Genomic DNA, 14,385 nt, shown 5'->3' on the forward strand with positions numbered 1-14,385 from the left:
GCAGAACAAAGTAGACTATGACTTACGTTACAGTAGCCTAGTGTAGGCTATATCCACGTGGCATTGAATGGGGATTCCGGACGGCAAAATGCAAGATAATTGAACATATCCATCAGATTCACTGCGCTGTCCTTAACTGCAATCAACTGTAGGCCTAATTATATGTAGCCAGTTCAACTCTGATGGACGGAAGGGGACTTTGTGCTGTTGCCTAGTTAACATTGATGTTTAACACTATAACAAAAATACAATTTGACTGTTTTAAAAGGCTCAGCTTCACAGGAATTTTGTGAAACATTCTTGTGCATACACTTCTAAAAAAAACGATTTTTTAATATTATTTGTTACCTTAACTTTCACATTTTAACATAACATAACCCTATCACTTGTTCACTTAAAATTGAATTTGACTTCTGAATTTACTTCTATGCTTCTCACGGCCGGCAGTTTCATGATAGGAAGCAACTGATTCATAAGCGCAAAAACTCGCAGAAAGCGGTATCAAAATAAAAGTCCAATTCGTTCTCAGTGGGTACATCCCAATATGTGTCCTTGCCTCCTCCACTTGTGCTTGTCTCCTCGTCCCGCCTCCTGGCCCCTCCTCCGTGGAGAAAACAATAAAGTTTCCCAGCTGTCAGCCTCGCCACAACAACTTTTGAGGGACTGTTTTTCATTCACCATCCCAATTGCAAATGAGACAAAGACTTTACAATTGAGCTTTTGCAAGATATTGAAATATAATGCTGTTGTCAGTGATGTCATCATGACGAGAAGCAAGTGGAGGAGGCAAGTGGAGGAGGCAAGGTCACATATTGGGATGCACCCAGTGTGTCATTAACCAAAATAGTCATACTGCACTGACCTAATGGTCCCATTGCCTACAGGAGTGTAGCTGTTTTATTTTTACACGTCAAATGTGTTATAGCATGTAATATTTGAATATTTGTCAACTTAAAAGTTAGGACTTAGTTCTCCCTTTTTGTGAAATAAATGGAAGCATGTTAAAATCATTGATATCTTTCCTCTTTCAGTTGGGTTAAATGAAGTCAAATTCAACATACCCATGATAAGCTTACATTTTCATTCTAATTTTTATATAATACATTTTATTTAAAAAAAAAAAAAAACAGAACCGTACAAAACCGAAAACCGTGACCTTGAAACCGTGATATGGACCGAACCGTGACATTTGTGAACCGTACCACCCCTAACATAGAGTGAAAGTGTGCTTGCCAAAAACAGTCACCGTACTTCATATTCCATCACTGGTTATATTGTGGATATTTCAGAATGGAATTTTATGTGATGTTATTGTACGTATAAACAGACTAATGCGCTGTTTCCACGTAGCCGGATATTTTTAAACGTGGATATTTTTTTACTCCTGTTGAGTTGTAAACGCAACATCTGGATAAAATTCAAAACTCCATTGTAACAGGTGCATTTAGCCCCCTACTGGTATATTTTAAAGATGGATTTTTGATATGTGAATTTTAAAACTGTTTACGTGGAACGGAAGGCTAAAACCAAAGTGCTTTCAAAAATATCTGGCTATGTAGAAACAGCACCTATTTCTGAATCGCACCATTTTCTAAATGGCTTTTGACAAATCATTCTGAAACTAAAAAACAGTTGTCAGCGCATTTAATTATTGGACTATAACTTAGTCATTATGAAATCTACTGTAAAACAATACATTTATGGAAAATGTTGATTACACCAATCGACACAAACTCATAACAAGTCTATCAATTCGTTGAAAAAAATCCTTAGGTGTTTTATTTATCTATTTCAGCTACTCAATCATACCCTATAGCATCCCGTCATGGGCTAATGGCTTATTTCAAGGTTACAATTCAGCAATATAGTCTACAAACAATAGGATACACTGAAATGTCATGTACATTTAGTCTAATTTCTTGTGTAGGGATGTCAGCTGTTCTATTATTTTATTGTGATGTCCTGTATCTTTCACCTGATTTCATCCGCTTAAACAATAAGTCTGGCTTTGCTTCCAGTCTAATACTCATTTTCCTACTGTACACCTATGTTTCCACCGGCCTACTACTACAATAAGATGGTATGGTAGGTTACTTACCATTAAAGTTATACACAGTAGAAAACACAGCACGAGCACAGCCTCTGCTGTATTGTACTGTAATAAGGCCAATTATGACTAATGACTATCACTTATCACTAACCCCTGATTAGGATGATGCAAATTTTCAATGGTGTAATGTTACTGTTTCAATGTCTTTTGTATTTGCCCACGTGTGTGTGTGCGTGTCCGTCTGCGTGTGTGTGTGTGTGGCATCTATCTCAGGTATTCATTTCAAGATGAAGAAGATATGTTCATGGTTGTGGACTTATTGCTTGGGGGAGATTTGCGCTACCATCTGCAACAGAATGTGCAGTTCAACGAGGAAGCAGTGAAGGTCTACCTCTGCGAGATGGCACTAGCACTTGATTATCTGCAAAGTCAACATATCATCCACAGGTACATGACCTTACAGCCATACTTTTACCTCCCTGAAAGATATTTTTTAAGGCCCATGTTTGTCCTGTCACATTTTGAATATGACAGAGCTCCCATGACAGCATGCACAGTTTTACACAACTTTAAGATTTCACAATGGTTTGAAACATTTACTTTCATTATTGTGTTCAAGAGCCTATTTCAAAGAAATGGTAAAATTTCCCCAGAACATCCATGTTTAGTTATGAAAATACATTTTTGCGCCTGTGATTACCTATTTGTTTTTTTTGTTACTATGATAACTGACTTACCACCACCATCAAATTCTAAGTATTCATTATGAATGGGAAAATTGCACTTTTCATACATGAAAAGGGGGATCTTCTCCATGGTCCACCATTTTGAATTTCAAGAAATGGCCATTTTTAGCTGCGAAAATTGCTGTATTTTGGTCATACTAGTAAATATTGGTTTATTACTTAGTAAATGTTCATGAAAAGATCATATTTGTCAATAAGCGGCACAGTTTCAATGAGCAGGGTAGTTGCAGTACATACTCTGGCCACATCCTACACAGTGCACCTTTAAAATGATATAACTGGTGCTCTACAGTCACAGATCTGTACATAAGTGGCCCTCGCAGAAGCTGTGCGAAAGGCCACAGGTTTGGCAAGAGCCAGGTTATCTTGACACGGCTTCTCTCTTCTTTTTTCAGAGATATCAAACCTGATAACATATTACTAGATGAACAAGGTAAGGTCGCAAGTTTTATATACAGTGGCTAGAAAAAGTATGTGAACCCTTTGGAATTACTTGGATTTCTATGTAAATTTGTTATAGAATCTGTTCGGGTCTATTCACAGTACAGAAGAGGGCAAAAGTATTGTCAACTTCTTTCTTATATTTATAATATGCTTTTATTGTATCCATTTTCCAGGGCATGCTCATTTAACAGATTTTAACATTGCCACCATAATCAACGACGGAGAAAGGGCCACAGCCTTGGCTGGAACCAAGCCATACATGGGTTAGTGTATTTTTTTTATTATTATATAGTATATTATTATTATTATTATTTTGATATAGTGTATTCTGATTTCTCAGAGTTGCTTTTGCGCCAACTACTGGGTTTAGTGTTAAAATACACCTCACAATATATAATATAATAGCAGATTGTATGTAATTTCATGACGAATGTTATCACTAATGCACTGTTCCTTTTTTTCTTTTCTGCCTGACAAACGCAGCCCCAGAGATCTTCCAGTCTTTCATAAACGGGGGAACTGGCTATGCTTTTGAAGTTGACTGGTGGTCACTAGGTGTCACAGCCTTTGAAGTCCTCAGTGGATGGGTACAGTATGCACAGCGTACATATCTTTCTCTATCCTTGCTTTACTTTTGTTATGTGTGAGTTGTTTCTTACTGTGTTTCTTACAGAGACCATATGAAATCCACACCAGTGATTCGGTGGAGTCGTTAATGCAACTCTTCAGTACGGTTAGCGTGCAGTATTGTCCGACGTGGTCGAAGGACCTGGTGTCATTGCTGAGAAAGGTGAGTTGAAAAGCCAAAGATTGAAGTTGTAAACAGCATTTGTTGGCCCTTGCACCCATGGTTAAGAAGAATAACACAAAAGGACGCACATAATTCAGCCCTGCACAACAACTAAGTGATCTGTTTAGTATCCAGCCAATGATGCATAAAACAGGCTGTGTTCAATATTTTTCAATATTTTTTCTCGGTTTTAACACTTAATATGTTGTCTTTTCATTATTCTCCTTCTAACGAATGGATTGAATGTTTTGAAAATGATTGCATTTTGATTTTATTCACATTTTACCAAACGTCCCAACTTCACCGGAGTTGGGGTTTGTAAGTTGTGTGGTCGTTCACGGTGGTTATGGCCCTTGGGGTAAAAACTGGTTTCTGACTGCTGTATTGATTACACTCTGCTCTGCTTGTCCCCTCTTCTTATTTTGAACTCTCCAACATCCTATTCCACTGGCTATTGTGGAGAAAGAGCGAGAGGCTAAAAAAAAACAGGATGTCAGGTCATAATAGTCCATACATTTCTACTTAAGGCAAATAATGAGGCACAAGAGCAAGAGATATTGATTTGTTGGAGAGTGTGTGTGAGAGGCACTATTCTTGGATCTCATTTGAGCTGCGGGAGAGGGAGGGGTGAGGGAGAAACACCCTTATGCCGGCTGCACACTGGGCAATACGGTCAGCGCATCACCAGAGTGGTCGCCATCTAGTGGACACCATATTACCTCAGAAAAACTCCCGCAAGCAAGGTCTAGTAGTGGCTGGTTTGAAACATGACGGACGGAGCAGAAAATGCCACCAAACTTCTTTATTTGAACAATGTGTTAGATTTACGAGATGAAAGATATGAAAATAAAATCGCATGGTCATGGATACAAGTACAACCAAAAACCTGGATTTTTATTAAACGTTAGCAAAACCGCTAGCATAACGAGTCAGTTAGATAAGTTGCCAGGGTCACACTTCAATTTCTAAGACACACATACACAAATAACGATAATAAACACACACTTGTAGTGTAAATTGTAAATTTAAGTACTGTATTTATCTGTTCTCCGCTAATATTGCACAGTCTTAGGATCAGCTGGTGTTGACGTTTCATGGTCTGCGCATGCCCAATAGGGGTTTGTAGGATTATCTGGCATGTAGGAGTATTTTACAGAACACTGGCTGCACATTAGGTAATACGGTCACTGCATCACCGGAGTATTGCTGTGTTTGGTGATGAGTTTGGTTTTTGTAATTAAGCGGGCTTGCGGAGCAAGGACCATGCAGAGCATGGCCCTTGCAGAGCAAGGCCCGTTTATAGTAATCTCTAAGTCCTGTTTTATTATTATTTATTATTATCGTTCTTGTGCAGGGCAGCAGTAAAATAGAAAATGGATCTCCTCCTAGGCCTTTCGAGATAGAGACACCGTTCAAACACTAAAACGACCGGCTCGGCTTGGAGATCGCGTATCGTTATAGGCTTCTCCGTGTCTCTTGTCGTTTTCCCGTTTTTGGCGATTTTGTTAAAGCCTGGGTCTCCATTGAAAACTATGGTGGAACCTTCATGAACCAAAGTTCCGCCACTCTAGAGATTAGAGTGTAGGAGGCTTTTTCGATCATAAAACATCAACACTTTCACCTAGAAGTTTAGTTGACGCGTTGTTAGCGAGCTCTATGGGATGTCTCCAAATTGTGAAAGTTTCATCTCCCAACTCCCAATACTTTTTAAATGGCAGGTTTGTAAAAAAAACAGGCCTGGCTCTATGGAGAATCCCATTCTTTCGAAAACTGCATTTTTCAAGAGATCAGCGCATGTCCCACACGGAGGTCCATTTGTGCCTGAACCCTTTCACCTATAAACTTCATTCAAAGACTATTAGAGAGATCACAAGCATGACTCCAATCTGTGAAAAGGACACGTGCCAACTCCTTTTAGTTTTTTTACAACGATGTTGTAAAGACAAAAAACTCATTCTCATTTTCTCCCCAGTTTAGAGCTCAATACTAACTGTCTTTCAGTCAATCACAACAGGTGCAGCCAGTGAAGGATTCCATTTCAACTGTCACTGTCTCAAGATTCCATTCTTAACGAGCAGGTGCGAGCAAGCATTCTAGAAGTCTATTGTTCAGCTCTGCAATGCAATGTAATATAGTCTTGCTGGACTATGCATGACAATTAGCTGCTTGGCTTAGTGGTAATGCATGCCGCTGCATTAGAGATATGGAGGTTGAGGGTTCGAAACCCACCCGAAGCCATGTTGATTTTCTAAATTATATCATATGCAGCGTTCCTTGGCCGACTTAAAATGCCATGTATATCATTTAGTATGGATGGCAAATGTGCTGAATTACAGATATTGAGGTTGGGGATTCGAAACCCAGTCAAAGCCATGTTGATTTTCAAAATTACATCATATGCAGTGTTCCTTGGCCAACTTAAAATGCCATGTATGTCATTTAGTATGCATGGCAAATGTGCTGGATTACAGATATGGAGGTTGGGGGTTCGAATCCCAGTCAAAGCCATGTTGACTTTCAAAATTATATCATATGCAGTGTTCCTTGGCCAACTTAAAATGCCATGTATGTCATTTAGTATGAATGGCAAATGTGCTGAATTAGGGATATGGGGGTTGGAGGTTCGAACCCCAGTCGAAGCCATGTTGATTTTCAAAATGATATCATATGCAGTGTTCCTTAGCCAACTTCAAATATCATGTATTGTATGTCATTTAATATCAATGGCAAAGGGGTTGGATTACAGATATGGAGGTTGTGAGTTCGAATCCCGCTCGAAGCCATGTTGATTTTCAAAATTATATCATATGCAGTGTTCCTTAGCCAACTTAAAATACCATGTATGTCATTTAGTATATCCCCAAAACGCAGAGCTACAACACTTTCAAGATGGCTGAATCCAAGATGGCTGAATTGTTTGGCCCATAACTTCTGACTGGGTGGATGGAGTTTTTCCAAGATTTCTTTTAGCTTTGTTTTCTCAATAGTACTTTGTTTCATCTCTGCCCCAAAAGGCAAGCCCGCTTCCAGCATTTTCTGTGAGAATGCATTTCTAGTTTCGTATCAAATCATAACTGCTTGTTTTCTTATCTAGTGTGGATTACATAATGATCAAGTTTGGACATTATCCCTGTTTTTAACAGTTTAAAACGGCATAATTTTGATATCTATCTATTAATATTTTAGAAGATCCGCGGAGAAATCCTAAAGTGTTTATCATCACTATAGCAACAGCTCTCTTTACCGCACGGTATTTTCCGGACGACTTGAAATATTTGAACGTATGCGGAGGCTCTCGGATGTGGACTTTCTTCTGCATCGTCGGTCCAGACCCCAACCGCATACGGAATGCGGTTATCCATAGACAATGAATGGTTAACGGTCAAACCGGATTCGTATTACCGCATGTAATGCGCAGGGGCCTTTACACACATACCTAATGGCGCTGCTTTAGCAGCAAGCTTGCCGTCCACGGAAATGTGTAAATCAAAGTATAGGCTTATAATGTAGACGGTTTTAGACGATCTGGCTAAAATCAAACAAGAAACTGGGTGTGATGCAATTTAAAATGCTGTCCACTTGGAACTGGGATATTGTATGTGGTAAGTTTGGGGAGAGAAAGAGACCACTGACTTGCTTTCACACACACACACCCAGCATTACAGTACAGTTGTACAGTATCCACATGCATCCTGCAAGATTTCAGTAGGTCTAGTATAGTTGCAGTCCCCATGAAAATGTGCAGCAGTGCAAATTGCATACGATTTCATGGAACCTTGCTAGCTGAACCTGTCAGCTGAACCAACTGAATGACAAAAGACCAACAAAGGTCGGCGTCTGCGTCTGCACCTAACACCCGTGTATTGCTTGGTGCGCGCACTCCCAAAAAGTAGTAATCACTCAAGATAATGGAAAAAAGGAGGCGCACACAAGGCTTGTGTGAAAAAGTGTATTGAAGCCGAAATTTAACGACAGAGGTCTAAGGTTAACTGGAGAAACAGACGTTTCGGAGCAAGTCCATTCTCAATGTCTCCATGGACTAGCTCCGAAACGTCTGTTTCTCCAGTTAACCTTAGACTTCTGTCGTTAAATTTCGGCTTCAATACACTTTTTCACACAAGCCTTGGAGGCGCCTCCTTTTTTTCCATTATCTTGAGCTGAACCAACTGACCATGTCAGTTAGCAAGAAGCCCTTGCACAAATTTGAGTGTTTTCTTTTTGCCGTTCGCATTCCGCAAATTTTGCTTGAAAATGGGTGGGAAATGTGGGCACTGAAGAGCCCTGATGTTTTATCGCAGAACAAGGATGAATACTCTGTTATTGTAAGTTCAAATTATTGTATGTTCAATGCAACGGCTACGTTTCCTGGTAACTAGCTACTTTCCTAGCGGAATAACTCGGCTACAAACTTTTTTCAAAACTTTCGTAACTGGCCCAACACTGCTGACAATAAATGCAGAGAAAAGAGTACATGCACATGTTACACTGGTTGTTTCGGTCCCTTGTTGCCTTTGTTTTGGCTCCATTCATTTTGATAGTACTAGAATTGATGATGTTTGTCTTTTTGGATACAGTTAATTTTAAGGTTCCTGTTACACCAGTGTAGCAAAGTATGAAACAGCGTGTCACATTATCAATGTTGCCAGATGTACGATAATGATGGTATTTGTACCATAATTTTGTCCATTTTGTCCTCTGTACGATAAAAAAACCCACTATGTACGATACTAATTTCAGACTGTCATTCAGTTCATTTAGATGCCTTGAAACAACAAATTGGGTCTTGTACAATGATTTCCTCCCAAAAATAATAATTTTGGCAACACTGCACATTATTAACTTGCACTATACCTTGGATTAGGGTTAGGTACGTGCAGTGCAATTACATAACAATATTTGTAGGTACACTTACAGTGTTATCATCCTTTTTCTTCCAGCTGCTGACGGTGAACCCAGAGCATCGCTTTGCCAGCCTGGCCCTCATACAGACCGCTCCATACCTCTCAGATGTTAACTGGGATGCTGTGTACGACAAGAGTGTGATTGCAGGCTTTGTTCCCAATGTAAGCAAACACTTGAACATTCTCTCCAAATGATACAGTGCTATTAAGTATGCACATATCAAACTCATAACTTCATAAATTTGTAGAGAGATTTTTTCCATCCTGTTACCAAGTGAAGTCTACACCACTTGGGGGATTTCACCCCAAGAATATTCCTTGACTTTAACCAGTAATGTGAAAAGCAAGGCAAGTTTAGACTGGACAGAGCTGCGTCTTCCTTTTAGAAGAATAGAAATAATAGACAAAAACACACAGACCTCCCTGTCAAAATGGTTTAATATTATATTATTATTTCTTTATGTAACTGAAACAGTATGTATTTGCATATATCACTATTTGTAATGTTTAAACAGTGTGATACATCAGATTTTCACCTGCTCATATTGTGTGGGTGTGTGTGTATGTTTGTGTGTGTACGCCTGACCAATATGCATGCCCTTGCGTGTGTTTCTGCACTGCAGAAAGGTCGCCTGCATTGTGATCCAACGTTTGAACTTGAGGAGATGATTTTGGAGTCCCAGCCTCTGCACAAGAAAAAGAAACGTCTTGCGAAACACAGATCACGGGACAATAGCAAAGACTCACAATCAGTGAGTGCCACCTTCTCCAGCACACAAGTGACCCTTTCCAAAGTCAGCCACAAGAGGGAGTAGTTTCACAAACCGTTGTAGGTTTTCTGAGTTTTAAGAGAAAGTGAAGTAAAATTCTGTATGAGCTACAAGTCAAAGAATAATAAAAGGTCTCAAAGGAGTGAAGTCACTGAGTACACCAACAAAGCATAGAACCCCCCCGCGACGCAATTCCATTGCACTCACAGACCTTATTGGTAGTCGGTGTCAGTCAGGTAACCATAGGCTGTGCAATGTGCAGGTCATCCAAAATGCTTTAGTGATGGGCCGGCAATATCTAACCTGCAGCTGTCTCGTCAAATCGCTGTTCATTTTCTGCATCCAAGTTTTCTGTCGGACTTAAACCGAACGTGACCAGATTGACGAGTTTGAAATGGTGCGCTGTCTATCAGCAGCACGCTGACATCAGTCTAATTTAGACGTCCGATAAGCATTAATTTCGTGTCAAGGGTAAAACTCTTAGTGATATTATGAGAACAAAACAATCTCTTGTCCTAGCCATTAGGCTTCTTCGTGTTGTTGCATTGCTGTGTGAGGGATAATTGTAAAATAGGCACTGCTTGTAAAAAGCACCGCTCTCCTGCGCAAACATGATACTTCAATGGATGATGATGGCAGCATCCCCAACGTAGGCTACAGGTTGTTTGTCAAATCTGCGCTAATTTCCCGCACATTAGTTTCAACTGATGCTGTCGGTTGCTTTCACATTTGCCCACCACTCTGTGGTTAAGATTTCACTTAATCCCCACCAGGGGCGCCGCCAGAAATTTTGGGCCCCATGAAAGATTCGAATTTTGGGCCCCCTGGAGGGCCCCTGTCAGTGCTGTGAGTGCTTGGGCCCTTAGAATCTGTAACAACTGTACACCTCCCCCCCTTGCAGTGCCCATGCTAGGAACTATGTTGTGGAACTCAATTTAATACAATTAAAATCAAGTTAATTAAAATGACTTTCACAGCATAGTTCCTTGACTGCCAAACTTGGTAACACAAATTGTGTTGCACACCGACATTAATGAATTTTGAGCAAGAAATGGCCGGTTTACTTGCGGAATGGTATGAATTACTGAGCAAAAATGACACAGTGGTCTGATATTGAATTCACTAGTCTGTTGTTCAGGAAAATCATGTGCGAACATAAGGGGGGGCATTCAAGTGAACAGCGCATTCTACAGAATAAAGAACCACAAGGGACCATGTAATAATATCAATAAATGCATAAACGTACGTAATTTAGGACAAATACAATGAAAAGGTGCAAGTGATTTTGTAATTAAATCAATAATTACAGTTGGCCTGCCTATTTTTACAAATTTTTTCTTCAGTTGTCTGACAATCTTCTTTTATATTTCTACATATTAATGCTGCATAATACTTATTCAACTTTAGATACATATTGACCCACAGTATTAAAAGGGCTGTACTTGAACTCATTTACAATGTGAACGTACATACACTGCATGCCTTCCTGTTTGCATTACTCTAATTGCATTACTCTCTACCCTTCTCATTCTCTTCCTACTCATCTCTCTGCTCCTGATTTTCTTTCTCTTTCTATTGATCCTCCTCTCTATCCATCCCTTTTCTCTGCTTTTCTTCCCATCTTCACCTTACCCATTTTCTCTCCCTCATAAACTATATTTTCTTTGCTGTTTGCCCAGGAGAATGAATATCTTCAGGAGTGCCTTGAAGTTGTGCAGCAAGAATTTATGATCTTCAATCGGGAGAAGTATGGAAACTCAATGCACACTTTCTGTTCGGTCTCCTCTTGTTTTTCTTTCTTTTTTCATTCATCTTATTGCTCCGTTTATTCATGCACGCATGTCTTTTGACTAATAGTACTAGAAAAGTATTTTAAAGTTCAAGACTTCACAAGAAGAAACATATGTGGAATGTGTTGCTTCCTTAGTGATATTGACCATTTCACAAGGTGAAGTGTGCTGCCCTTGCTAGTATGAGTAACTGAGCCCCCTTGAAAACTAACTCAACTTCGTTAGCTCACACGAGGGTCTGGCGAGAGCCAGGCAAATCGCCTTTGTGTTGAACATGGCAATGTGTGAACACCGTCCTATACGGTTACTAGCAACGAGAGCAAGGAGATTGATGATGATGATGATGATAATGAATTTATTTCAGATGTCACGAGTAGAAAACAACAATCTCCAAGAAAAAACAAAAAAACAAAAGACAATCAATTCCAGCAAAGGGGAAAAGAATTCAACTTTAACCCCCTAAGTGCATCTGAAAAGGAATGGGATGAAGCATAGCTTTTTAAACTCCCACCCCTATTAAGATTAAGGAATGGATGGCAATAGATTTTTAAAAATCCACAATTTTTCTTTAGTTTGGCTTTCGAAATAAAATGTAGGGTAAAAGGAATGTGTTATGTACGTATGAATGCATGCATGTTACCATATTACTACTATACATGGCAATACACGTAGGTACAATATTAGTACTTGTTCTGTTCACCTAATACGTGTAATGGCTTTCCCTTCAGGTTGAGGAAGAGACAAGAGGGTATGTCAGAGTATGGGGCAGAAGGTGAGACGGACCCTAATGAGGATCTTGATGTAGCAGCCACAGAGAATGAAGATACAGAACAGGAGCCGGAGTCAGAGAGGTCCAAACTCAACCTGTGTGGATCAGTCTGTTCCTCCACTGGAAGCTGCTAACCTTTTTGCACCGTTCACCACCTCAGCCTTTGCATTTTGTTTTGCGTTTTCTATGCCCAAGGCAACCTCACCTCATCCTCTGAAGAGGAAAGAGCACACTAACATATCATGTCATTGCCCTCTCTCTCAGTAGCATTTGCCATGTTATGACAACAGTAAGGTAGAATTTCTATGCAAAATAGATCGGTGTGTATTCATAACCATAGAGTGCTATGCAGGGTGCCACCATCTAGGCAGCATGATGTATTTAAGTTTTAGTGCATCTTTAAGGTGTGGATGGAATCCATGTATCAATAGTTGTGTTATTATAAGATGCTTAACAGTTGTTTTAGCTTTGTTAGTTGTTTCAGCCTCATGATTTCTTCCAGGACTTTGCACGAGATTTTATCAGCGCTCTCATCACTGTTTATTGAAGTATAATTTACCACAGAAGTATAGAAACAAACCTCATCTAATTTACATGCATGCCGTCTATGTTCCTACTAAGTAATTAAAGAGTTAATTTTCCTTTCAGTCTTATACAGTGTTTGTTTAATAAGTACCTTGAGCTTCACCTTTTGAACAATCAGTGTAGATGGGGAAGACTTGTGCCTGCCTGTACCTGACAGTATAATTGTAGCGTTTATGGTTATGTACTTTAATTGTGAGGAATTATTAAGAATAGATAACATTTGCATTAAACACCTCGATCCTGCTCTTGCGTAGGTTTGGCTGTGTACAAAGACCATAAGATGCCATACATTAAGAGTTGATTTTTCTCCCTTGTTGGTCATTATCTTGGAGTATCAAGGCTTCACATTTTGGTGATAATGGCATAATTCTTTAATATTCTAGGAAAGCAATACCTTGTTTATTATACTACGGATTTGCTAAGTCATAGGAGGCTTTTGATGAATGTTTGAAAACTGAAATAAAGCAATGCAGGTGTTATAACTTCTTTTTTATGCTTCACTGATTTTTCTGATGGAAAGGGGCATGGTGAAATAATGGCATTGACAAACAGCACACTGTAGGCACAGATGTGGATGTTTACTCCATCATTGGGTTTGGCCTATCTGACGGTAGGGACACATGGGAGACGAAGCGAGCAAAGCGAAGAGAGGCGAAATCCAACCGTCATCAGGTCGTCGCGGCGAATCAAATGGAATGGAACAGTTCTGTTGTTGATTTGATTGGGCCGTGGCAGGCGAATTCGCTCCTCATTTGCATAACATTAAACTTTCATTAAACATTAATGTTAACATAAACATTAAATTTCGCTTCGCTTCGCTCCTGTTTGCTTGCTTTCGCCTGCCTTCGCCTCTCTCATAGGAATGACCGGCAAAGTTCGCAAATTTGCGTGTATGTGTCCCTACCATGACACCATAGATGCATGAAATGCATCTTCTGTGAAGACACCACTATTGAATGGGAACATCCCGGTGGACCTGAACCTTGATGTGATGTTGAGAGGTGTTAGAGCTGACAAGAAGGCCTCTTTCACAAGCCCTGGCACTTGATATGTTGACACGGTTTTCCCAGGGTTTCACCTCATCCACCCATCAAGTGCCTTGCTGTATTGGGCCTTGAATGGACCATACACAGCCACATCAATTGGCTGTAAGCGATGAGAGGTGTGGGGTGGAAGTGTAAGCAATATCAGCCCATTCCTTCTGCCATTTTCAGGCTGTCCAGGATGAGAAGGCCAGCATTGTTTGGACTGCACTTTGCGTGTGCGATGAGATGGTCCAGGAAATCAGGCCAGATATCCTCATTCATCCAACCTGTCCGGCTGGATGTGCCTTTTGGTCCTGCATTACAAAACAATGCATTACAATACAATACATTACACATAGCTGACACATTTAAACAAAGCAACTTCTGGATATTGGGTACCTGCTGGTGCTTCAATCATGAACCTCTCGGACCCTGGGGACGACCTAGAGAGAGAGGGAAGATGATCATTGGTGGAATGGCATTCCCAGCAGCATTTACGGCACACACCACCGTAA

At 40.0% G+C, this 14,385-nt stretch overlaps 1 protein-coding gene across 1 annotated transcript in view; it reads left to right on the forward strand.

Annotated features, from left to right (window-relative positions):
• LOC134441855 (serine/threonine-protein kinase 32C-like) overlaps nt 1-14,175 on the forward strand; it is a 44,975-nt gene extending 30,800 nt beyond the window's left edge. The window contains exons 4-12 of the mRNA XM_063192271.1: nt 2,324-2,497; nt 3,192-3,229; nt 3,414-3,503; nt 3,724-3,827; nt 3,914-4,030; nt 8,968-9,093; nt 9,555-9,683; nt 11,381-11,448; nt 12,220-14,175. Coding sequence (XP_063048341.1) covers nt 2,324-2,497; nt 3,192-3,229; nt 3,414-3,503; nt 3,724-3,827; nt 3,914-4,030; nt 8,968-9,093; nt 9,555-9,683; nt 11,381-11,448; nt 12,220-12,394 — 1,021 coding nt within the window. The 3' untranslated portion in view covers nt 12,395-14,175. The remainder of the gene's footprint in view (nt 1-2,323; nt 2,498-3,191; nt 3,230-3,413; nt 3,504-3,723; nt 3,828-3,913; nt 4,031-8,967; nt 9,094-9,554; nt 9,684-11,380; nt 11,449-12,219) is intronic.
• Nucleotides 14,176-14,385: the final 210 nt, after the last annotated feature.

The sequence above is a fragment of the Engraulis encrasicolus genome, chromosome 24 (genome assembly GCF_034702125.1).
Source record: "Engraulis encrasicolus isolate BLACKSEA-1 chromosome 24, IST_EnEncr_1.0, whole genome shotgun sequence".
Taxonomy (NCBI): domain Eukaryota; kingdom Metazoa; phylum Chordata; class Actinopteri; order Clupeiformes; family Engraulidae; genus Engraulis; species Engraulis encrasicolus.